At 36.2% G+C, this 27,606-nt stretch overlaps 1 protein-coding gene across 1 annotated transcript; it reads right to left on the bottom strand.

The window, feature by feature from the left end:
• Positions 1-19,349: 19,349 nt before the first annotated feature.
• LOC144707385 (cysteine proteinase inhibitor 1-like) lies at positions 19,350-21,291 on the bottom strand. Its single transcript, XM_078580488.1, has 2 exons — positions 20,924-21,291; positions 19,350-19,497 (listed from the first exon to the last, which is right to left on the bottom strand). Exons 1-2 carry the CDS (start codon positions 21,289-21,291, stop codon positions 19,350-19,352), a joined length of 516 nt encoding a protein of 171 aa, XP_078436614.1.
• Positions 21,292-27,606: the final 6,315 nt, after the last annotated feature.

Genomic DNA, 27,606 nt, shown 5'->3' with positions numbered 1-27,606 from the left:
AAATACATGTTTAATAATATATATATATATATATATATATATATATATATATATATATATATATATATATATATATATATATATATATATATATATATATATATATATATATATATATATTGCTTATCACCATGGTGTATGCAATAGCTAAAACGTTTTGATAAAGATGAATAGTAATGTCATTAAATGGACTCATGTGCATGAATTCATAACAGAAACTTTAGGCCTTCTCTATTGTAGCGTAGGTTGACCAAGGACTAGCGATACATTAGTTTTACCAAGCACGACTAAAAATATACACAACTTATTCCTATAGCAGATGAAGGCTATCAAATACATGTTTAATAATATATATATATATATATATATATATATATATATATATATATATATATATATATATATATATATCTATATATTAGCACCATGGTGTATGCAATAGCTAAAACGTTTTGATGAAGATGAATAGTAATGTCATTAACTGGACTCATGTGCATGAATTTATAATCAGAAACTTTAGGCCTTCTCTATTGTAGCGTAGGTTGACCAAGGACTAGCGATACATTAGTTAAAGCACTGTTGATCATTGTAGAGTTAATCTCTATATTGATACTTTGTGATTTAGTGTGAGATTTATTTATAATATTTTACGAAGAAAATTTCTTCCTTAACTAGGGATTGTTTCCTTGCGGCACGAATAAAAATATACACAATTTATTCCTATAATCACAGAAGGCTATTAACTACATGTTTAATAATATGTGTTTATCACGATGGTAAATACACTAGGTAAAATGTCCTGATGAAAATGAATAGTAATGTCATAAAATAGACTTATGTCTATGAATTCATAGTCAGAAGTTTTAGGCCAGCTATGTACATCTATAAGATGATCCAGAACTAGCGATACGTCAATGTTAGTACTGCTGACCATTGTAGAGTTAATTGAATCACTAATACTTTGTGATTTAGGTGACTCTTATACCTAAAATTATGTGGAGTCAATTTTAGTACTCTTTATGTAATTTAATTAGTGTCTCAAATGGACATCAGAACGTGTGTTCACACATAGGTACGTAATGTTTCACGCAATTATGTAACTTTCTACCAACTCAGTTGTTTTATTAAAGCAATTGCAATGCCGGAAACACATTGGTCGCTTGCCCAACTCATGGGATGTGGAGTGACTAGATCTGCAGATGACATATCCATAACAAACATCCTGAATTTATAGGCGAATGCATAATGACTAAAATCTTTCCCATCAGAGCCGTGTGTAAAAAAACCAATGATTAGAGGCCTTGGGGGTGCGAAGCCCTTGACCTATTCTCAAACGCTAAATAGGTAGGAGCGGTCCCGCTGCTATGGTGGGCCGCACCGCGGACTGAAAGCTCCAAGTGGGCCATTTTTGGTAAGCAGATTTGGCGATGCGGGATAAACCGGAAGCCGGGTTACGGTGCCCAACTGCGCGCTAACCCAGAACTCGCAAAGCGTGTTGGTCGATTAAGACAGCAGGGCAGTGGTCATGGAAGTCGAAATCCGCTAAGGAGTGTGTCACAACTCACCTGTCGAATTGATTAGCCCCAAAAATCGATGGCGCTGAAGCGCGTGACCCACACCCAACGGTCTGGGCAACGGGCAGGCCCTGATGAATAGGAGGGAGCTTGGGGCGCGAGTGCGGGTGGAGCGACCGTTGGTGCAGTTCTCGGTGGTAGTAGAAAATATTCAAATAAGAACTTTGAAGGCCAAAGAGGGGAAAGGTTCCCCCTGAATGACACTCACACATGGGTTAGTCGATCCTAAGGGCGGGGGAAGCCTGACAGACAGCGCCGTACTGCGCATGTGCCAAAAGGGGATCTGGCTAAAATTTCCGAACGGGGACATGGTGGCTGGCGCCGACGTCGGGGAGTCTAGAGACGCCGGCTGGGACCCCGGGAAGAGTTATCTTTTATATTTAACGGCCCGCCCACCCTGGAAACAGCTCGGCCGGGGGTAGGTAACAGCGGCGGAAAGAGTGCCGCACGCCACACGGTGTGTGGCACGCCCCCGGCGACCCTTGAAAATCTGGAGCACTGAGTCCCGCCCATGCATGGTCATACTCATAACTGCCTCAGGTCTCCGAGATGAACGACCTCCAGACAATGGAAGAATGTAGGCAAGGGAAGTCGGCAAAATGGATCCGTAGCCTCCAGAGAAGGATTGGCTCCGAGGACTGGTTCCGGGGGTCTCGGTCCCGAACCCGTCGGCTGCCAGTGGACTGCTCCAGCTGCTCGAGCTGCCCGCGCAGCGAAAGGGGGTCGCCGTATGCCAACCGGGGGATGGGCCAGGAGCGGCCTTCGTCGTGCACCTCGCGGGCGCATTCGGGTGCGGGCGGGGTAGCCGTGGCGGGGGCCTTCCCCGGGGGTCGAACAGTCGGCTCAGAACTGGTACGGACAAGGAGAATTCAACTATCTAATTAAAACAAAGCATTGTGATAGTCCCAACGGATGCTCACGCAATGTGATTTCTGCCCAGTGCTCTGAATGTCAAAGTGAAGAGATTCAACCAAGCACAGGTTAACGACACCTTCGTGCCTTAACGCCTCTGTGCCTTGTAGTCATGCCCATTGCTACCTTAGTGTCGCAACCATTGCTGCACCCATTGTTACACCCATTGTTGCACCCGTCGCTGCGACTACCTATGCCCCATCACATCCACTTGCTGGACGCCTTCCACAACTACCAAATCAGACCTCGCCTACGCCTACCACTACTGGTACACTCATCAGCTCGCTCTCAACGTTATATTATTTCTTTCAATGCCTCTGAACATTTTATCCACAGCCAGGATTAGATTAGTGATAGATAACATTCACGTTCTGAGGATTAGGATTTCATTCGGTACATCCTTGGTTGAGACTGTCAAAGGCGTGTGCAAAAGCTGTAGTACCCGAGCTCACACTGTCGACCTTCAACCCGACGCCTGAATCATCGAGAGTCTAATGACATTCCCAGGTCGTGCTTACTGTAGCCTAATGGTCATTAATGTCTGTTGATGCCATATTTTTACTTCTCAGTGATTTCATCATTGCATCATCAACACTCGCATTATGTCGTATTACATCACCTGGTGCCAGCGCCCGCACATGGCTGCCCACCACAGTGTGGCCCCAGGCACTTAGCCAATTTTCGGCTCCAGGCGCGTCGCTTGGGTCAGTCTCGTTGGTCGGGTCAGCCTTCGGTGATTACACGTAGATGCAAATATCTGGATCCTAGAGGCAGGAGTCAATGTGTTATAACTAGAGAAAGATTTAAATCCAGAAATTTTTTGAACACTGTTTCAAGAGATAACGGGATGTCTATAAAAGATTACAATAATGGAGAGTGATAAGCCAAGAAATAGGGGGGGAGTTATGTGATTCAAATCTCTTACTGTTGTGGATTTTAGCTTATACAAGAAACATTATAGAACCCTAACTTGAGATATATAATGACAAGTATAGGTATCGTCCAAGGGAAGTTAGTGAGGTAATTCCATTAGGGATCTACTTGAATAATTTGACCCTAACTAGAGTTAATTTGATATCCAATGCAGTCCAAATCACCCTAATTACATGAAGAATTTAGAAAGGAGCGTACATGAGATGGGAAGAATAGAAGAAGGATCTCTAAGTCAACTTCTTTGATCCAATAAAAAAGATCAAAGGAGTCAAGTAAAGGGGTTAATAAAGGATTTAATGATAATTTATTTCCTTTTGGTGGGACTGATATCCAAACTAACTCACTACTATCTCATAATTGTAATCTAATCTTCACTAAAATTTTAAAAAAATTATTATTATTTTGTTCTTAATCTTGGAGCTGTAATAGTTAGATCACGTAAATACTCACTCCTCTTAATCCTTGTAAGGGCTTGTGCATGCCGCTCAAGCCAAGCGATTTACAGTTTCATACTAAGATCATAAGAACAATCAAGAAATTCACTAACAAATCATCCAAATTCAAATACAATGAAATACAAAGTACCGAATAAGGTTGATCTAGGATGTAGCTCCTCTCTGTCTTGCAGTTCTGAAAGAGCCCCTTCCAGAACTACCTCCTCAACTTGAATTGTTGTTTTATACTTAGGTTGGATAATAAATATTACCATTTTACCCCGACAGCTAATTATTTTTTCTATTGACATAGTCTTGATCCGAATGATCCAACCCTATAGATAGAAAGAGGAGGTTGGGACCACCAAACCCATAAAGTTTGATTCTGACATGACTTCAGGATTCATAGTTATTAATAAATGAATATTGATCAATCCGAGGCATTGGATCAATATTCATTCATTTAAATTAAATTTTGCATTATACGCAATTGCAATGTTGCTTCACATTTCACTGGCAAAATTAGAACCATTTTGGCGCCTCCTCTCTCGGCGCGTTACATAGCGTCCTCCTAAAATGAAAATAAAATAAAAAATGAACGAAATAAGTATCCACTTGCACTTACCAGTACACTTTTTTTCACGGCAACCAATCCCTTTGTGCCATGTTAACCCCCCTGCCAGCGTTTGTGTATGGGTCGCACAGGCGGTGCACTTATGGCGCAAGAGAGATGCTTCTGTTAATCACATTTAAGCCGTTGGATTCCCCAAAAACATAAGAAAATCCAGATTATTTTGATAAAAATTTGAAAAGCAATGTGGGATCGAGAGCTGTTTTAAAGGCATATTTGCCACCAAAATTTCAGAAAAGTTCCTCCGCCTTTAGATATTGATTTAAATTGGTATTTCTTCCTAATTATACTCTTCTCCATTTAAAATTTTATTTCTTCTACGAATAAATTCCCAAAAAATTCAATCAAATTCCAGAAAAAACTAGAAAATTCAGTAATTCACTCCCACATTAATTAGCACTATAGTTCATTTTTAAACATGCCATTTCTATGTCAATCGAATTATTCCAAGCTTAAATAAATGCCATAAAATTCATAACTTAACAAAAAAGTTGGCGTAACAATAAGAATTCACATGGAATAATAATTAACATGTAAATGTATGATAATAACCTTATTTTAAACCTCTAAATGCATAAAGTTGTACTAATAATTTGAATTAAGCATGCTATTAAGGGTGCTATTAGAGAGAGTAGACATATAGCATATCCTGAAGTCGTGTTCTAATATAGTAAAAGAATGGTTAGTATTTTCTTAAACGTAAGAACAAAAATTAGTATTTCTTAGTATAAAAGGCTAACTCTTAGGAAAACAAAAGCACACCTTGTGTTTGCTAAAAAAATCCTCTGCTATCATTCTGGTACATGAATTCATCATTCAATGAATAAAAATGGAAATCCGCATCTTCCGAGGATTTAATTTTCATTGTAAACCCAAAAAGTTTCCCATTTCCAGACAAGTTCGTGTATGTTTACATTGAGAAAATCATACAGTGAATCATGGAGAGAGTTGATTAATAAGAGGGGCTATAGTTTAAACAATATGTGGCCACTTTACATGAAAGTGAAAGCTTCTGAATACTGCAGATATAGAGCATAATTGTTCAATGCCTTCAGGTGACTGTTCATTAGTAAAGTGATAACCAATGTCGTAACATGAACATAATGATCCTGAATTTACAATTATACAATTTTTTTCTGGACACCACAGAATCTCATTGGCCTGAAGCAATTCAGCAAACCGGAATACTTTTATACAGATTCTCTGGTTAAAAGATCCATTTCATTCTGATATCCAAAAAATAGAGACATCTTGTTTAAAAAATGGGGCACCCATCAATGTGATGAAGTATTCTATCGAAGTATTTAGTTGTTGGGATCTCATCTTTTAGGTTAGGTGCATAAAAAATGTATGTTAAATTTGATCGAGATAATTCGTTGCTAAATAACTAGACACACAAATATTTGTGTGTATTCTGGTACCACATTCCAAGAAAAGCTTCATGTAAACAAAAAATAAGTTTCATTAAAAACCCCAAAGTTTTGACAAGATGAATTAATTGTATGCTAATTCTAGAATTAAAAAAATAGGGACGAACATCCGAACATCAATTTAATCCAACATCAGTGTGGGGGTCTCGCCCTCGTGTTTATCAATTTAGTGAACTCTTTCCCAGAACGAGCACCCACTATCGGTCCTCAGTGTCTACACAAAAAAGGCTACAAGATAAGATGTATTCATCATATATATCAAACTAGATTGTGATATGCTATCAGTATATTTTGATGTCATTTTTTATTATCCTTGGAATAGAGCCCATGTTTAAACTCTATTATGGTAGAATAGAGTTTAAACATGGTAATTACTGTATTATGGTAGAATAGTCATTCTAGATGTATTATAAATTGATGGGATTCATCACCAGGAACATTATGAATATATTTGACCCACACGTATATTAAAACGGATAATTTAACATTTTGCACTATGAACATTGTGGAGTGCGTGATTTGCTTTCTGGCCAAAAATATTTTGATCAATGCCATTTGTAATAAACTTTTTTTTCACTGTGAGATTGATTGCTTTTAATTTACCTCCTCGTATTAAACAATTTCTACACTAAAGACTAAATATAAATATGATTACATGACATGTTCAAAAATCTACATTCATGTTGAAATATGTTATGGAGGTATATTTAGTAAGCTACAAATATGCGTTGAGTAACTTTGAGTTTTTTTAAGCCTTTATTTTGAGCCCTAGAAAGTACAAAAGCAACTTTGTCCTTTACTGAACTCATGGTCATCATAATTCAAAAATTCTGTGATTGAGATTTCTTTTATGCATTTTCTAAACCTAAACTTACGTCCGTACGCATCAATGAAGATACAAACTTATTAGAAATTGAAACAATGAAAATATGTTTCTTGAAGATAAATGTAAAGGTCTCTAGTAACATGTGGCATTTCAAGCTTGTGATCAACGACTTTCCATATAAGGTAATTTATGGAAATCTAAGAAAACGCCACAGAGTAAAGAGATAGTATCATCAGAAGTGTGCATTTGAATGCACCCAGATATAACCCTTATTCGTAATATTATGTATCCTTGAAAATAGAAAACTGAAATATGGTGGTGTTAATATCCATCAGGTGTACCTCAAAAAAACCATAGGACATAATCCGGCTGTCAAACCATTTTTCACTATAATTATAACTTTTGAACTGATCATGTAACATTTCCAAAATTTATACAATTATAATTTACGAAGAGTGTTTGTAATAACTTAGAAAATAAAAAACACAAACTCCCATTATGAAATGAATCTTTAGCATCTGCGGGACAAAAATCTCTCCGGCCAGCGCAACTAAGAACATAATCTCTCAGGTCCATACTTCAGAAGATTTGTAGAACTCAGAATTCAAGCTTTGAGGTCATAGCTTGTGCCTGATGTGTGTTATGTACAAAGTTTGAGAGATCCAGCACCAATTTTGCAAAATCAGAGGGCCACTTTTTTTCCTCAGTTCTGGTATTTTGTGCCAATCAACTTTTTATTTTGGTTTTTTTTAAATTAAATACCAACTTAACAGATATTTCATCATTATCCGTCCATGTTGCCAAAAAAGATTCATTAACCAGTTATGTTATAAATTCAAACGGTTTAAATACCGTACAAAACATTTTAGAGACACTACTAAACAATAAAGATCTACATAGTATCTTCAGCTTTCATACGTTGAGAAGGGAAATAGAACACTCTACGTGGAATAATTTTGCATCAAAGCCGCAGTCTTGACCGCTCTAAGTTCATCAGTTGGAACCTGTCTATGTATGATGCGTATAGATCTAGACGGAAATAGAGATAAATATCAGTCGGGTCGAGAAAGATTTTATCGTTTATTCAGGAGAGAAAAAGATGTCCCATGTCTCTTGGAATCGACACATTCTGGTTTCTAAAAGCATATTACTAATGTCTCAGACAGACATTCCACAAAGGATAGTATCACGAAGCTACGACCACAAAGTATAGGAGTGTGGTGATATCAATTAATAGGATGAACACTGAAACCTGGAAACACACATTGAAATACAAACATTGCCAAAGGCCGTAGAGAAAACTTGTTTGTTCAATAAGGATCGATTGATGAGGGCGCGGAGAATTCTGAGAGCATTGTTGTTAGGCGGGCGAGGCGGGAGACAAGGCTGCCTGCACGTCGATGACTATGTGACTGTTGTATTGTTTGCAGGAGATGGAGAACCAACATCTTTCAAGGAGGCACTGAATTTCCCCAAGAAACAGAGATGGCTGTAGACGATGTTCGAGGAGTGCACATTCTTGGACAAGAACCAAACATGGGAGTTGGTGGAGCTTCTAGCGGGGAAGTGAGCTATCAGATGCAAGTGGGTGTTTAAGAAGAAGGCACCCCTTTCTGATGCACAGCAGCCATCATATAAAGCACGGCTAGTTGCCAAGGGCTTTGCTCACAAACAGGAAGTTGATTATAATGAGATCTTCTCACCTGTTGTGAAGCACACATCTAATCGCATGGTATTAGCTATTGTTGTGCATGAGAACATGGAGTTGGAGCAGCTGAATGTGAAGACAGCATTCCTTCATGGTGATTTGGAGAAAGTGATCTACATGCAGCAACCTGAAGGTTTCATTGTACCAGGGGCCGACAACCTTGTGTGCAGGTTGAAAAAGTCCTTATATGGGTTGAAGCAGTCCCCGAAGCAGTGGTACAAAAAGTTCGACTCATACATGGTGCACATTGGCTATTCTAGGTGCCAATTCGATTGCTGCGTCTACATGAGGATGTGTGATGATGGTTCTCCTATATATTTGATGCTCTATGTTGATGATATGCTCATTGCTTCGAATAATTTACATTAGATTGCATGGTTGAAGGCATTGTTGAGCAGGGAATTTAAAACGAAAGATCAACTCATCTTATATTTTGATATGCAATGAAAGACTAACTATGTCGCTAAAATAATCTTGTATATATCTAGTTATTTGGTTTTTAAAAAATTTCAAATACACAACAGTCATCCTGGCAATAGTTTTTGAAATAGGTTTCCTTTGTTCCACATACATCAAAAAAATGTATGAGAAACACTATCAATATAGAAGGAATAAGAGTATCCGTGGTATTTATTTTCATCTTAATCTTGAAGTTGTTTCCCTGCGACACTAACAAGAATATGCATAAGTTATTTCTATGACAGATGAAGGCTATTAAATGTATGTTTAGTAATATATATGTTTCTTACCATGGTGTGTGCAATAGGTAGAACTTTTTGATGGAGATAAATAGTAATGTCATAAATAGTCTCATGCGCATGAACTCATAATCAGAAAGTTTAGGCCTGCTCTATCGATGTGTAAGTCGATCAATAACTAGCGATACATTAGTTCTAGTACTGTTGACCATTGTAGAGTTAATCTATATATTGATACTTTTTGATTTAGTGTGACCTCTATTCATATTATTTTACGAAGTAAATTTCTTCTTAAACTAGGTAATGTTACCCTGTGACATGAATAAAAATATGCGCTACTTATTCCTATAATAGCTCAAGGATATCAAATGCATGTTTAATCATACATATATATATGTTTATCAAGATGGTAAATGCAATAGGTAAAAGTTTTTGATGGAGATGAAAAGTAATGTGATAAAATAGACTCATGCGTATGAAATCACAGTTAGAAACTTTAGGCCAGCTCTATACATGTGTAGGGTTATCCAGAACTAGCGATATATGAGTTCTAGTACTGTTGACCACTGTAGAGTTAATTGATATATTTGTACTTCATGATTTAGGCTGCCAAAATATTTTTGGGTGCCAATATCTGGAACCTAGAGGTAGGAGTTGATGTGGGATAAATAGAGAAAGATTTGAATCCATAATTTTTTTGAAGACTATTTCGCGAGATAATGGGACGTATAAAAATGATTACAAGAATGGGGAGTGATAAGCCACAAAATAGGGGTGAATTATCGAATTAAAATTTTCTTATCGTTGTTGATTTTAGATTATACAGTACAATTTATAGAACCCTAACTTGAGGTGTATTACTTGAATAATTTGTATCGTCCAATGGAAGCTAGTAAGTTAGTAAGTTAATTCCATTTGTGCTTTACTTGAATAATTTGACCCTACTTAGAGTTAATTTAATATTCGGTGACGATGAAATCACCCTAATTAGACGAAGAATTTAGAAAGGAGGGTAGAGGAGATTGTAGGAATAGAAGAAGTAAGGATCTCAATATTTACTTCTTTGAGTAAATAAAAATGATCAAAGGAATCAAGTGGAGGGGATAAGAGAAGATTTAATTTGTTTTCTTCTGATGGAACTGATATCCAAACTTATTCACTACTATCTCATATTTGTAATCTAATCTTCCCAAGAAATTAGACTTTTGTTATTATTATTTTTCCTAATTTTGTAAGTGGAATAGTTAGATCACTTGAATCCTCACTCCAATTAATCCTAGTAAGGGCTTGCACATGCTGCTCAAACCAATAAGTTAGAATTTTATACTAGGATCAAGAAGAAAAATCCAGAAATTCACTAACAAATCATCCAAATTACACTAAAATTTAAAATATAATGAAATATAAAGTACCAAATAGGATTGATCTTAGATTTAGCTACTATCTATCTTGCAGCTGTGAAAGAGCCCCTTCCCGAAGGACCTCCTAAACTCATATTGCTCTTTGTGTAAGTTAAATATAAAATTACCATTTTACCCCCTGTAGGTAATCAATTTTTTCTTCCATCCATCTAGGTTTGATCTGAGTGATGCAACCTTGTAGGTAGAAAGAGGAGGTTGAGACAAGCAAACCCATAAAATTTGAGCTCAAGCTGACTTCTGGATTTAAAGTATAATAAACGAATATTGACCAATAAGACCCGTAGGATCAATATTCATTTATTTAATTTAAATTTTGCATAACACGCAATCGTTTATCGGTTCCCAATTTTCTGGTGAAATTAGAATCATTATGGTGCCCCCTGTCTTGGGGTGCCATGTACCCTCGTCCTGAAAATACTAGAAAATAAAAAATGAACAAAAATACGTATCAACTTGCACTAACATGTACACCTTTACCTGTGGAAACTAATCTGGTGGTGCCACATCAGTGCCCGTGCCAGCGTCAGTGTATGCGCCGCACGGGGGGTGCGCTTATAACACAAGAGAGATGCATCAGTTAATCACATTTAAGCTGTCCGATTCTCTTCCAACAGCCAAGATTTTGCAACGTGTCTCCGCTTTGACAATTGCTTAACTTTGTTTCTCAAAAAACATTGCTTCTACTTGCGTGCACAAAATGACGCCGCCCAAAATTAATTGTATATATGACCCTCCACTTTTTTTCTCCTCCATATTTACCCAAAAATAAGAGAAAAATATTATATTATTTCGATAAAAGTCTTACACTATTTTTAATTGGCTCTTTACACCAGCAATGCCCGATCGACAGCTGGTTTAAGGGCGTATATCCAAAAAAATTTTCAGGAAATTCGCCCCACCTCTAGAATTTTATTTAACAAGCTATTTTATTTAAACTTATACCTTTTCCATTTAAAAATTCATTTATTCTTCATAAAAATCCCAAAAATCCAAGAAAATTGCATAAAAATCTACAAAATTCCGTAATTTATCCCCACGTAATGTAGTATTAAAATTAAATTTTAAACCATCCATTTACATTTAAAAGCTAAAATAAAAGCTAAAATATAATTATTAAAAGCTAAAAAAAATTCCATAAAATTCATAAATGAACAGGAAATCAGCGTAAACATCAGAATTCATTTGGAATATTAATGAACATATAAACATATGATAAGAACTCTATTTTAAACTACTTAAATGGATAAATCTTGGTAATTACTAGAATTAAGCATGGACTTTAGGGTGTTATTAGAGAGAGTAGATATGTAGCATCCCCTGAAGTCGCGTCTTAATATAGTAAAGAAATGGTTAGTATTTTTTTCAACGTGACAACAAAAATTAGCATGTCGTAATATAAATGGTTAACAATAGTACGCCTTTGTTTACTAAAACGTACGTTACTATTAATATGGTATGTGAATTCATCATTAAGTGAACAAAAATGGAAATCCACATATTTTGAGGATTTAATTTTCATCGTAAAGCCAAAAAGGTTCCAATTTTCAGACAAGTTCGTATATGTTTAATTTAATCACACAGAGAGTTGATTAATACGTGGGAGAAGAATTTTAAAAAACCCACAAAATATGCGGCCATATTACATGTAAAGTTAAACCATCTGAATATTGCATACATAGAGTAGAACTGTCCAATGCCTTCAAGTGACTATTAATTAGTAAACTGATAATCAGTGTTGTAATCTGACCACAACGAAACTAGATTTACAATTCTACGTGTTTTTATGGACAGCAAAGAATCTCATTGGGCTGAATCAATTTAGCAAACCTGGATACTTTGATACATACTATCTGGTTAAAAGATCCATTCATTTCAATATCCATAAATTAAAGACATCTTGTTTAAAAAAGGGAGGACCCATTAATGTGATGATGTAGTCTATCGAAATATTTAGTTGTTGGGATCTCAACTTTAGGTTGGGAACATAAATAAATAACGTCTATAAAATTTGACCCAGATAACTCGTTGTTAAATAGTCTAAAAATGCATTTATTTGTGGGTATTCTAGTACCACATTCCAATAAAACTACATGCAAACAAAAAATGAGTTTCATTAAAAAACCTCAAAATTTTGACAACATGGATCAATTATATGGTAATTCAAGAATTAAAAAATATGGACAGACAGCCGAACAGAAATTTAATCCAACATCAGTGTGGGCCATCGACCTTGTGTTAATCAATTTAGTAAACTCTTTCCCAAAACGAGCACCCACAATCGGTCCTTAGTGTCTACACAAAAATGGCTACGAGATCAGTTGTATTCATCATGTATATCAAACTAGATTGTGCTATGCTATCAGTATATTTTGATGTTATTTTTATTATCCTTCGAATAGAACCCATGTTTAAACACTTGTCCTCACTATTTTATGGTAGAATAGTTATTCAGATAGACGTACCATAAATTGGTGGGTTTCATCTCCAGGAACACTATGAATATGTTGGACTGACACTTATATTGAAATATATTATTTAATATTTTCACTGAATGAACATTCTGGAGTGTGGGAATTGCTTTCTGGCCAAAAATATTTAGATAAATGCCATCTATTATAAACTTTCATTTTACAATGTCATATAAGTGGATTTTCATTTACCTCGTCTTATTGAATTAATTTTATTTTTTAAGTCAGACCAAGCTGTGTGTTATTTCTTTCTTTGTCTATACGACAGGCTAAATATTAATATGATTACATGACAGGTTCAAAAATCTACAGACACGTTGAAATGTCTTATGGAGGTGTATTTAGTAAGCTAAAAATATGCATTGAGTAACTTAGATTTTTTTCCATTACAAAAAGTGACTTTGTCACTTACTCAGCTAGTGGTCATCGTAATTCACAAATTCTGTGATTGATATCTCTTTTGTACATTTTCTAAACTCTAATTTATGTCCGTACACATCAATGAAGATATAAAATTATTGGAAATTTGAGCAATGGTAAAATGTCTCCTGGAGATAAAAGTGAATGTCTGTAGTAACACGTAGGATTTCAAGCTTGCACTCTTTTGTAGACACAACCTTGTGATCAACGGTTTTCCATATAAGGTAGTTTTTGGTTATCTGAGAAAAGCCTTGAGAGTAAAGAGATGTATCATCAAAAGTGCGCATTTGAATACACCCAGATATAACCCTTTTATTACATTATGTATCATTTAAAATAGAAAACTGAAACGTGGTGGTCTTAATATCTATCAGGCGTACCTCAGAAAAACAACCGTACATAATTGTGATCATTTTGCACTATAATTGTGATCATGTAACACTTCCAACGTGCAATGATTATAAGTTAGAGTGTTTTTAGTATAATAGAAAATAAAAAACACAAACTCCCATTCATGGAGTGATTCTTCAGCTTCTACAGAACAAAAGTCTCTACGGCTGACGCTTCAGAATGTTGGCACAACCGAGAACATAATCTCCCGTGTCGATGCTTCAGAAGATTTGCAGAACCCAGAATCCAAGCTCTGAGGTCATTGCTTGTGCCTGATGTGTATTATCCACAATGGATAGTATCATGAAGCTACGACTACTGTATAGGAGTGCGGTGATATCAATTAATAGTATGAACACTGAAGCGTACAAACACGCATGGACATACAAACATTGCCAAAGGCCGTCAATGGAGGAAGAGTCGGAGAGTTATTTAATCCCACGTCGGTGTGGGCTCTTGCCCCCGCGTTTGTCATTTATTTGCGCTTCGGAAAAGGAAGAAGGCGGAATCGAGAGGATTACGCGACAAGTTGAAACTCTTTGAGTTCTCTGTACTTTTTTAGGACTCGAAGACCTCGTCCAGGTAGAGGCTCTCGTTTCCTCTTTGAGGAGCTGCGCCGATGATGAGGCGGTAGTTCTTTCCCTCTACAATCTGCTGCTGGCGCCAAGAACACGAGTGAGGGTTAGCCTTGTTAAGTATCGAAGAGAGGATGGATAAGAAGTTAGATGAAGAAGGATAGAGAGATAATAGAATCACAAAGAGAATGAGAATATTGCTCAGTGTGTGATACAAAGGAATGGATGTCCTATTTAAAGAGTTTTTGAAAGACCACCTTGGAGTTAACCGTAATTAAGTTAGGGTTGGGTTTAGCAAACCCTGCATTGGGACACGGCTTGGTCTCAATCTGGGAGTCACGTTTGGCAGGCGTGGGTTGACGCCACAATCTGCCTTGATGGCTGAGCCACGTGGATGGGACATCGGTCGATCCTTCGTATCTGCCTTAACACGCCCCATAAGTTCATGATCGGAATGATATTGAGCTTGGGTATGATTTGTAAGAAGGGCTGCTTTGGTTGAGTTTTAGTCAAGATATCAGCCGGTTGATTTTTGCTCGAGGTAAATGCTATTTGCAGTTGCTTACCTGCGACTCGTTCTTTAACAAAGTGAAAATCAAGTTCGATATGCTTGTGCGTGCATGGAAGACTGGATTTTTGGCGAGGTACGTGGCCCTCATGCTGTCGCACCAAAGAGTAGGTGTGCTGGTTTTTGATAGTTGAAGCTCATGTAACACTAATTGAACACAGAGCATGTCCGATGTGGCGTTCGCAAGAGATTTGTACTCAGCCTCCGTGCTAGACCGAGATACTGTGTCCTGTTTCTTAGAATTCCATACAATAAGATTTCAGCCAAGATAGATCCAATAACCGCTGGTTGAGCAACAATCCTGACTATCTCCTGCCTAGTCAACATCACAGAAAAGGCTTAACGAAGAGTTAGAGTTTCGATAGAAGATAAGACCAAAATTAAGAGTGCCCTGTAAGTACTGTAGAAGATGTTTTACCACTTTCCAGTTGTTGAGAGATGGATTATGCATGTGTTGACAGGCACGATTAACTGCATAACAAATATCGCGTCTAGTTATTGTGAGATATTGTAGGGAGCATACAATTTGGCAGTATAAGGTGACATCACATGATTCACGAACATCTGTAGGAGAGAGGGATGTTGGTGCTGGTGTTATAGTGGGATTACAGGTGAGCATATTTGCACGAAGCAAAATAGTAGATAGATAATGAGACTGATAGAGAAGAAGTCCATTATCACTCGGAATAAGTTGAATACCTAAGAAATGTGGAGCCCAACCTAAATCGTGAATGTCAACAACTATAAGTAGAGAAGCGAGGAGAGAGGATACCCCCCTTGCAATCCGAGATGATAACCAAAAAATCATCAACATAAATAAGAAGGCGGAGGCGAGAGGTCCAAGTAATTTGAAAAAACAAAGATGAGTCAATGCGAGAGCCTCGAAAGCAAAGTTGCAGAAGATAAGTAGAAAGTTTTTGAAACCAGGCACAAGCTGCCTGTTTGAGACCATAGAGAGATTTCTGAAGAAGACAGACATGAGAAGGGAAGCGAGGATGATGAAACCCAGGGGGTTGACGCATGTAGATACTCTCATGTAAATCACCATGGAGAAAAACGTTAGAAATGCCTAGCTGATGAATGTGCCAATTTTGCCAAACTGCAACAGAAAGAATAAGGTAAATGGAGGTTGCCTTGTTGACTGGATTGAATGTGTTCGTGAAATCGAGGCTGATAGTTTGCTGATAGCCTTAAGCTATGAGGCTCGCCCTATGACGATTGACAGAACATTTAGAATTGATTTTGACTTTATAGATCCACTTATAGACAAGTAGTCAAAATGAGTGGTGAAATGGTACAAGCGTCGAGGTGTCATTATGTAGAAGAGCTCGGAATTCGGAATGCATGGCACGTCCCAGGCAGGGTCCTTTGCTACCTTTGCAAAAAAGCTGGGCTCGATCAAAGATGATGTAACTTGATATCAGTTTGGAGTTATGATAAGATGCATTTCTAGTGCCTTAGATGATTATATTTACATGTTTTTCTGCATTAAATTACTCATATTTGCATGTTATCAAGCTTAAAATGACAAAATCTATTTTTAGAATGAATTTCTGAATTTTCTACATTTTTTTCAATTTTTATAACAATATATTCTAAAAGAATATAATTTTTGAGACAGAATATAATTTTTATGGAATTTGTTGACATTAATTTGGAAAGATATGACTTTTTTGTCAAAATATATATATTTACGTATTTTTTGGGCTTTAATTTTATTTAAAATGAAGTTTTCAGTATTTTTCATTTTTTTGGCACAGGTTGACGTGGCAAACTCACAGCCACTCATTTAAAACAAACAAAGAAGAAGAAAAAAGAGGGTGACATGGCAGCACGTCAGCGCGCCACATCACCCTCAGAAAAAAATACGTTTTTAATGTGTTTCTTTTTTATCTTCTTCTCCCTTTTGTCTTTTTGTCTTCTTTCTAGGTGCACGTGGTGCGTAAAATAAAGAGCGGTGCACGGAATATGAAAATTGCAGAATATAATGCGCTTTGACTTCTTTACATGCACGGAAAACGAGGATGCTGACAAGGAGAGGAAAAATCAATGGCTACGATTGCTCCAACTTCAAACGAGCATAACTTTTGATCTACAACTCCGATCGAGCTAAAATTTTCAGCGTTGCTTCGTCTTCCCATCCTCTTTCTATCCATACCCTGATCTAAATAGAGGCCTGTATCATTGTGAAATTCATCTTGAACTTGCTTCCTACTTTTGTGGGCTGATTGAAAGATCGTGAGTTTTGATATCCATCAAGAGTGTTCTTGGTGTCTTGAGTGTGTGAGATGAAGCGTTGGAGAAAAGGGGGGGCTTACCAGCACTCCTAAATCACCCTGATCCTGGCAGAACATAAGGATCTAAGATAAGTGTCTTTGTCTTACGTTATCTCATTTTTGTCATTATAGTTAACATAATTAGGGTTTATAATCGTATTTGCACTCTCACTTTACTCTCTTTACTTGTCTCTTCATCCCCGCCACTGTACCATTTCGAATCCAATCACTATCATCGTTCATAATATCATCCATCATCATGTCCATCACACACACTTACTCTTCTCTTTAAGTTAAATTAACTAATAACTTGCATATTTTTATTTGATATCACTAGCTTACATACTCGAATCTTGTTTTTGTCGATCCTCTCGTTGATCATCACTAATATAAAAGAGTAGTTCCTTCATCATCGTTCAATGTGGAGACGATCTGTATTCATTACTAACTACGTATTTTTAAGTATAATTAAACATATATTTTTATTGCATAATCTCAATCACCAATGACAAATTTTAACCCTAAAATTGAGATTATCATTTGGCGCCGTTCCCGAGGAACGGTAGCCATTAAGGATTTAATTTATTTTATTTTGGTGATTTATCTTAATTACTAATCGTGATCAAAATAGTGCAATCAGCTCCACGAGACCGACAAAGTCACAAAAAAAAGGCACAACTCTTAAACTCTATATTTTCTTTAGTTTTATACCTCATCATGAACAGTAGACGATCACAGAGAAACAATGAAAATGAAGGTGAAGGAGATAAAGGAGAGGGTTTGAATAATCAAAACAACCACCCTGAAAATTGTGTTATAAACAAAGGAAATAGGCGACGTAGATTAAACGAAGTTTCTGCTCCTTTAAGATAGGAGCCTCTTACTAAGATTAATGCACCTATCGACGACGGTTCAAACTTTAAAATCGATCATCATATGATTCAGGCGCTCCCTAATTTCAATGGTTTATCTCAAGAAGAACTGTATAAGCACTTGGAAGAATTCACTTTGACCTGTGAAACATTTGACTTCCATAATATTACGAATGAGGTTATTAAAATGTGGTTATTCCCTTTCCGACTTTATCTCTGAATTTTGACTGATGAAAAGAGATGGCAATCGCATTCCTAAAAAAATTATACTCAGTGGCAAAAAATGAATTCATATCGACAAGCGATAAGAGAATTTTGTCTAGGACCCGATGAATCCTTAGGAGAATAATGGGAAAGGTTCAAAGAATTAACTAGAAAATGTCCACACAATGGGATAGAAAAATGGGAGATAGTACAAACATTTTATGTAGGGTTACGAGATCAAGATCGGAAGATGATCGACGCAGCTAGCGGAGGTACGTCCATGCGCAAATATTTAGATGAAGTAATGGAAATTCTAGAAACTCTTCCAGAAAATGATGCTTATTATGCCGCCCCCAACCAACATGGAAGAAACCAAAATGCTAGAAGAGGTAGAATGATCGAGGTAAGTGCAGTTGAACCGGTTTTATCTATCAATCACATAGTTAAAGCACTTTCTGACCTAACTAGTCAATTAGATAAGATAGGCACTCATGAGGAACCTCAACCATCTCAGATAAACATGTCATTATGCCATCATTGCTCTGGTACCAATCATGTAGAGGTAGATTGTCCTTTACATGAACAGGTTATTGCTATTGATCGGCAAAGAATGAATAGACCTATGGGTCAAAATTCTTGGAATCCTAGGGATAATACATACAACAGACCTAACATGCAAAGACAATCCTATACAGCTAATCCCTCATCCTTCCAGCAACAAGAGCAACGGAATTCTATCCACACGGTTCACAGCATTATTTTCAGCCTAACACTAACACCAACCCTTCTTATGATGAGCTGTATAGAAATGTGCAGGAAAAACAACATAAGATGGAACAAATGCAAGCTCAAATGTTGGGGATGATGCAAGAGTTCAAAAAGACGATGGAGTGGATACGAGAAGAGCAAGCAACGAAGGCTGACTATAAAGATATAAGTGGAGAAAAAGCTAGTGCTCAGCTGGGAAAAGTCCCATTTCATGGTTCAAGAGGGAATAGTTTTGGGACATCTAGTCAGCAGCCGTGGACTTGAAGTGGACAAGGCCAAGGTGGAAGGGATCCAGAACCTTCTGCTTCCCACCAACACCAAAGAACTTAGAGGATTCCTTGGCCACGCGGGCTTCTATAGACGAATTATCAAATATTTTGCTAGGTTGTCTAAACCGTTGACCAATTTATTAGTTAAAGATGCAATTATTGAAATTAACGATCCAGGGAAGAAAGCTTTCATTCAGATTAAGGAGGCTTTAGTGCAAGCAGCGATTCTACAAGCACCAGACTGGAGTCTCTAGAATCTCTGGAATAAAATATAGGATTTACACCTTGCACTCTTTTTTAAACATGCCCTTGAGATCGATAGCTTTCCATTTAAGGTAATTTTTGGCTTTCTGAAAAAAGATCCAGAGGAAAATGATAGTATCAAAGGAAGTAGGCATTTGAATCTACACAAAAATAATATTTTTATTTTATTATGCATCATTTTAAATAGAAAACTGAAATATGGTGGCCTTAATATCCATCAGGTGTACCTCAGGAAAACCACAATATATAATCTCTCTGTTGAACCATTTCGTACTGTCACTATAATTTCTGAACTGATCATGTAACATTTGCGAAATGTAAATTATTATGTGTTGAAGAGTGTTAGTAATATTTTAGAAAATAAAAAAACACAAATTCCCATTTATGAAATGATTCTTCAACTTCTACAGAAAAAAAAGATCTCTCCGGTCGTTGCTTCAAAAGGTTTGCACAACCAAGAACCTAATCTCTCAGCTCGTTGTTTCAGAAGATTTGCAGAACCAAGAGTCCAATCTGTCAGGTCATTGCTTGTGCATGATGCGTATTATTTACAAAGTTTGAGAGATCCAGAACCGATTTCGCGAAATCAGGCAGCCTTATAATTCGTCCGATCTCCTCTTTTGTGCCAATCAATAAGATATCAACTTAATTGATATTTCATGGTTATTCGGCCATTTGGGCATAAAAAATTCAATAACCATTTTTATTATAAATTCAAACGGTTAAATAACCTTACAAACCTTTAAAATACGTTACTAAAGATTATATATCTGCATAGTATCTTATGTTTTAATACATTCCGAAGGCAAATACAACACTCTATACGGAATAGTTTGGCATACAAATGGTGGTTTTGAACGCTTTGATTTTATCACAGCGAACCCGTCAACAAATGATATGTATATATCTCGACGGAAACAGAAATCAATCTCAGTTGTGTCAAAAAAGATGCCATTGTTTATCCGAAGTACAAGAAGGCGTCCCACGTCTCTCAGAATTGACACATTCTGGTTGTAGAAACCATATTATTAGTGTCTCAGAAAGACATTCCACAATATATACTATCATGAAACAAGTATAAACTGCGACTTTTGTGCAGAAGCCAGTGATATCAATCAATAAGATCAACCTTAAAGCGTACGAACACAGTGTGAAATACAATTGGTAAACGCTGTCGATGAACGAAGATTAATTTAAGCCGACATCAGTATAGGCTCTCGCCCCAACGTTTGTCATTTCTTTGTGTACCGCACAACGGAGAAGGCGGCATCAAGAGGATTACACAATGAGTTTAAAGCCTCTGAGTTCTCTGAAATTATTCCAGGACTCGAAGACGGTGGCCAGGTAGAGGCTCTCCACAGCGCTGAGAGGGGCTGCGCCGATGACGAGGCGATAAGTCTTTCCGGGTGCAATCTGTTGGTATTGCCCGTCTAGAACGCGAGTAAGGGTCAGGCTTTCTCCCGTCTCACTTGTGTACTGGCTTACCGCGTACCGTGCCAGGTCCTGGATGAGGGCGTTCTCCGCATCAGGGAGCGGATGAAACCCTCCTACAATACCGGCCTTCTTCGCTGCGTTGTTGCTATTGGGCAATGCCAGAAGAACACCCAGCAGGAGGCTTAGACAGAGGAAACGGCGTGGGCTGGTCGCCATGGATTTTCTTCGCTGTTTTCTCCTCGTCTAGAGATGGGTGTCGACGATGGTCGCTGCAAAAGGTTGTGGGAGATGAAAAGATGCGGGCAGCGTTATATAGCCATCTCTCTTCGTGTTTCCGATGTTCAAGACAGACGTTGTTATGACGAGGGCCGCGTGGTTTTTCCGTTGCTGGATAACGGTCCCAAGAACGCTGTTTTTTCAAGTCCTACACCTATCGTCCTCCGCGTCAAGAAGCGCTAGTGGTTTCATCGTTGATAATGGCCCAGAATTTGACTTTTGTAACGGGTCGTTTCGCGGCGGTCTTCTCAAGGGTGCTAGGGAAAGCATGAAGACGAATAATTGAAGTCTTGCCAACCTGGGCTGTGAACTACATTGTAAACTACTCATGAAGACGAATAGGGACATAAACTACTCAGTAAGTTTCCAACCGATACCCCTGATTGAAGCGACTAAGGGAGTCGACAAGGTCATACGAGTATAAACAGATCTTGTTGACTAGTAATAATTTTTTTGTTCAAAGAGAAGCAAGTAAATGATGGTGTACTTATTCTGTAAATTATTTCCTGTTTATTTAGAAATCACTGACAACAAGTGGGCTTCCCTATTGAACGTGACTCATGGAATTTTTTATCTTGAAGATAAGGCATGAAGACTGTATAATGGAACAACATAATCTTTAACGTCATCAGTAATGTCCTTATGCTATCTAAGTGGTGTTCCACCATTCAATTTTAAAAATATGAATAATAATACTCAATAGCAAAATAAGAAACATAAAAAATATATAAAACGAACCTGTCTGTATAGTTTTCCTAAGATTTTCTGAGCTGATTATCTCCCAAGAGAGCTTAAGGAAACATAAGAAAATCAGCAAAAAAAAAGAAAAATCCTCAATAGCAACCATCCACCGGGAACGGTGCGAACCAATGAACTCCAATTTGGGGTTTAAATTATTTTGAGAAAATTTTGAGTTTGACTCAATAAATTACATAAATGACTACTCACGTAATAATAATGATAGCCAGTGGATGAATACAGGTTGTCACCGAAGGGAACAGATCTTATGGATTGAAATATATAAGATAGTGACTTTGGCAGGATGATAAGGAATACATATAGGTTAAGCAGTCGTGATGTGTTGGAAATGGCGAGATGAGAGGAGAGATACTAAGTATTTATTAGGGTGTGATGGATTGATGGTAAGTCAGATCAGAATCAGATAAGATGTCCTGAATAAGCGATTACATCATTTGAAAAAGTAGATTTAAATATTTTATAATTGATAACATGCATATATAACCAACTTGCAGTAAATGAACATGTAAATATCATCATATTAATCTATTAAGAATGCATGTTACCATAACTATTGGCTGCATACACCTAGCTTATTGGCGACATCATTGAGCCCCTAGTTTAATTTGACACATGCATGCCTAACCAATTTACTTTCGTTCTGTAGGTGCTAGTATTTGTGCAGATAACAAGATATTCAATTTTGAATAGATACTCTACTTGGGCTTCATAATTTAGCAGAATCTATTTATTATCTTGTCCTCATTCATCAGTTACTTTGTCTTATAATGTTTTCGCAAAATCGCATGGGTGCGCATCAAAAGTATGAGCAGACATGTAACTGGTCTTTTTATCCAAAATCTTGTAATTTTGGCATTAAAATTTCCCATCACATGTATTAACTATTAGAAATTTTAATTATAATATGTTGTCATAAAAATAGTGAAACATGCATACTTATTGGTAAAGTAAGGCAGCCATTGATTTTTCAGATATTATAAGAAGAAAAAATGGTTCTCTATCTTAATTTGAACTTGATTAGATGTCTCTACATAATAATATCATTTTTCAGTCATCCATCAACTAATGAAGTTATTTGATAAATATTCATGAGGTCGCTCATGCCAGATAGAAGACCAACTGTTGTATAAATCAACTAATTGATTTTGTATTTTTATTTTTTGACATTTCTATAATGGGAAAACACTTTAACCTTCCTAAATATTTATTGAAACTTTTTTCAAGGAAACGAATCAAGTAATTTATCCACAAGTGGTTATCTATTTTTTCAGTACTCAAACCAAATTTAGGAAAATTTTCATACCATGTATATAAAATCAAAATAAATTAATACAATTATTTACTTATTTGAGATAAAAACTTATTTTAGTAAAACTGATAAAAAGGCATATGATATCATCTAATGAGACATATTTATAGGAGGCAATTATGAATAATACTTTCATTACTTTTTAGAGAATAAAAACAATTAAAATGTTTATCAAATTACTAACAACAGTTCACGGATATTTAAAATGTTATTGGCTCAATGTTTGTAAATAAAGTATTGACTGATCTTATAATGGTAAAAAATGTATGTTATTTGGCTTAATTTATTCAAGGAAGAAATAAATAGTAGACACAAACATATGACAGATTTTATAAAAAAATAATTGCTTTTTTATGCACAAACTCATGAGGCATTATAATCAATCTGATTTGGTGCAGTTTTTCTGAAAGGCATCAAGTCTTTTACAGCTTAAAATGCTTTTTGAACTCAATTTTTTTTTTAATACTTGGATAATTTACATAAATACTTGGGTGAATTCTGTAAACAAATACATAAAAACCTGAAAATATTTTTAAATATTAAATAATACAAAAATATGGTTTAGTTGCATCCACTTCACCTCTCTGTCTTGGTTAAAATATTTAAAACTAATGCAGTAATGTTAGAATTCTGGGTTTTTTTGTTAAAGGATATGCTAGGAGGTTTGGACATCGTCTATAAATTTTTTCAGGACTTTATGTTTCACTCAAATTTATCAAAAAATCATTTCACAATTGTCTATCAAATTTTTGCTTATAAAATATGAGATTGACTTTGATTATTCAATTATTTTTAGTCCCAACATCATGATAGAATTAATATGTTTACCCCATATACTTGTCTCCATATTATGATAAATTTCTCATCATAAACATTCCACATAATCGATCCGGGTTTAATAACGTTGCGGATGTTTTAAACAAAGTTCTATGTTTTTTGTCTATTTTCTTGAAACAGATTTCTATACAGTAAAAAGTTATTACTGTATTGCTAAATTCTTCTATACAACCAATCAGTTTGTGGATATTGACTTGTATTTACTTAGATGATATTTTAGGGTATAGTGTGTGCCCAGGCTTTCTCAAAATAGAGTTTGAAACTTATGAAGCCTGGATGGATTCCTACTTAGATATAAGATGATTAAAATAGTCCTGATAGACACATAAAGATTATGTATGTGCATGATATAGCATGACAAGCTATTCATCACACACTAGATCTGGGCAGTTTTATTTGCGTGTAAATATGATTCCACTTGTGTTCAGAAACAGCATGCGTGAAACTACACAGAGTAAGTCACTAATGTTAAATATTAAAGCTTGGCTTGTTGGAAAAGGAATATGCATACTCGGGTTTTTCATCTCTTTGTCGGCAAAGGCCCTGTTGATATTGCCAACTAAACAACAAGATCTGTGTATACTCATATCATGGATATTTTGATTCTGTGGGTCATTTCATTCATTGGTATTGATTGATCACGTCCTAGACTACAAAGCGTAAAATTCTTGTCCTCTGGTTTTCCTCAGTGTCACCAGATAAAGAACGAGTTAGACCCCTCAACATCCTCATCTCAACCACATAACCGCCTATGGGGTAGTTAATCTTGAATGAGTTATTTTAGGTGTTTAAGATTGAATTACCCAATGAATAACCAAGTCAGCACGTATTGCTCGTATTTAGGAAGATGTGGAGTCAAGAGCTGAGTTTTTGGAGAAATGGTCTTGGTGTCTTGGAAAACCAACTCCTTTGACAGGTGTGTGGCCAGGCTTAGTTTCGGTTGACAGGAAGTTTTGGGGAAATATGTATGAGTTCTTTTGTTGAAGTATGTAGTGTGCACCAATTGGTTCCTTCCTCTTTCAATGTGTGTTGTGTTGCTCTTTTCTCTACATGAGACCAAGAGAGTGATAGCTTCCTCTTCCATATTTGTGTGAGTCGCTAGGAGAGTGACTGTTCTTCCTTCTCTATTTGAGTTTCCAAAGAGAGAAAGCTAGGTTGCAACAACCCAGCAAGTCACAAAAATCTGGAAAAGGAGCTCTCCCTCTCTTGGTCTCACACATATTAAAGAAGCAAGACCAACGCAGCAAACTTTGAGAAAGGACGGACCCAATGGATGCGCACATCATACTTCAACAAAAGAACTCATACATATTTATTGTCATTTCCCCATAACTGCCTACAGACTCAAACTAAGCATGGTCACACACCTGTCTGTAAACTTGCACTTCAAAGACATCCAGACCACTTCTCCTAAAACTAATCTCTTACATCCACAACTTCCTCAATACCAGTGATCCATGCTGATAACACCCTGAATTTGGTGTTTCGTTCAAGTAATTAGCACATTTTGATCCATTTAAAGATTTTAAAATAGTGTTGTTATCATATATTTACATGTTAATTATTATTCCAAGTGAATTAAGATTTTTTCCTAATTCTCTGCTAATTTATGACTTCTATGGAATTTATTTAAGCTTCGATTAACTATATTTAAATGTAAATGTTAGGTTTAATCTTAATTAATCTTAATTAATTTAGGGATAAATTACAGAATTTCTATATATTCTGGAATTTTATTGGATTTTTTGGGAATTTATTCGAGAACGAAATGATTTTTTATTTTAAAAGATATAATTATTATAAAAAATAGGATTTTAAAGTAATTTCTAAACTTGGAGGGACTATTCTTAAATTTTGGTTGCAAATATACCCTTAAAACAGCTCTCAGTCACGCGTTACAGGTGAAAAAATACAATAAAAATATTTGCACGGTTTTATTGAATTAATCGGTTTTTTCTATGTTTTTTTAATAGAAATATGGAGGAAAGAGAAAGCGGAGGGTTATATCTCCAATTATTTTTGGGCAGCATCTTTGTGCGCATGCAAATTTTAGGATGGACTTAAGCACAAAATGTCAAGATATTGAGCGACGCCACGTGGCAAACTCTTGGTCGTCAAAAAGGAAACCGACGGCTTTGATGCAGCTATCATAAGTCCTTCATTTGGTCAGTAAGTTCACCACCCGTGCTGTGCATACAAAGCGCATGCACGGCAGATGACGTGGCCAAATCTGATTGGGTGATGGCATAAAAATGCACAGATAAGTGCGTTTTGAAACGTATTTTTCTTTTTTTTCTTTCTTCTGATTTCAGGATAGGGGGTGTGTGGTGCACTGAGAGAGGACATACCAAGAGGACTTTAAATTTAACCAGCCATTCAGTGATCGACACATGATAGCATGTATGAAAAATTTTAATTAAATAAATGAATATTGATCCAATTGCTATGATTGGTCAATATTTATTTATTAATAACATTTGATCCTGAAGTCGGATTGAGCTCAGTTTTCTTATGGATTTGCTCTCCTCGACCTCCTCTTTCTATCTGTGCAGTTGGATAATTCAGATCAAGCCTACATCTATGTATAAAAACTAATTTCTTATTGGGGGTAAAATATTAATTTTACCATTTAATCTAATTTTACCATTTGAGTTGTGGAGGTCGTTATGGAAGGGGCTCTTTCACAGCTGCAAGACAGAGAGGAGAACCAGCCTCAATAGTCTGCATTTGGTATTCTTTTACTGCATTGTATTTGAAGTTTAGTGTAATTTGGATTAAGCGTTAGTGAATTTTTTTATTATTCTTCTTGATCTTGGTCTGAAGTTCTAAATTGCTAGGCTTGAGTGTAGCATACAAGTCCTTGCTAGCATTAAGAGAAGTGAGCATTAAATTGATCCAACCATTCCAATTCCAAATTAATAACAAAAAAATTAAAAAAAAGTTTAATTTCTAGGATATATTAGATCGTGTTTATGAGATAGTAGTCAGTGAATTTGGATACCCAATTCCTCCAAAACAACCAAAATCAAATTTTCTTCTTAATCTCCCTACTTAGCTCCTTTGATCCTTTTTAGTAGATCAAAGAAGTCAATTTAGAGATCCCTAATTCTTCTGTTCTTTTCATCTCTTCTACCCCCCTTTATAAGTTCTTCATATAATTAGGTTAATTTGATATTCATTGAACATTGAATTGACCCTAATTAAGGTCAGATAGATCAATGGGATGAGTAATTGAAATACCTTAATAGCTTCCCTTGGACAATACCCATACTTATCACTGCAGATCATATGAAGAGTTAAGGTTTTATACATTTTATTGTATAAGCTAAACTTAGCAACGATAAGGGATT

This window comes from Wolffia australiana, chromosome 9, assembly GCF_029677425.1.
Source record: "Wolffia australiana isolate 7733 chromosome 9, ASM2967742v1".
Classification (NCBI taxonomy): Eukaryota; Viridiplantae; Streptophyta; class Magnoliopsida; order Alismatales; family Araceae; genus Wolffia; species Wolffia australiana.
This window is presented reverse-complemented; position numbering and strand designations above follow the sequence as displayed.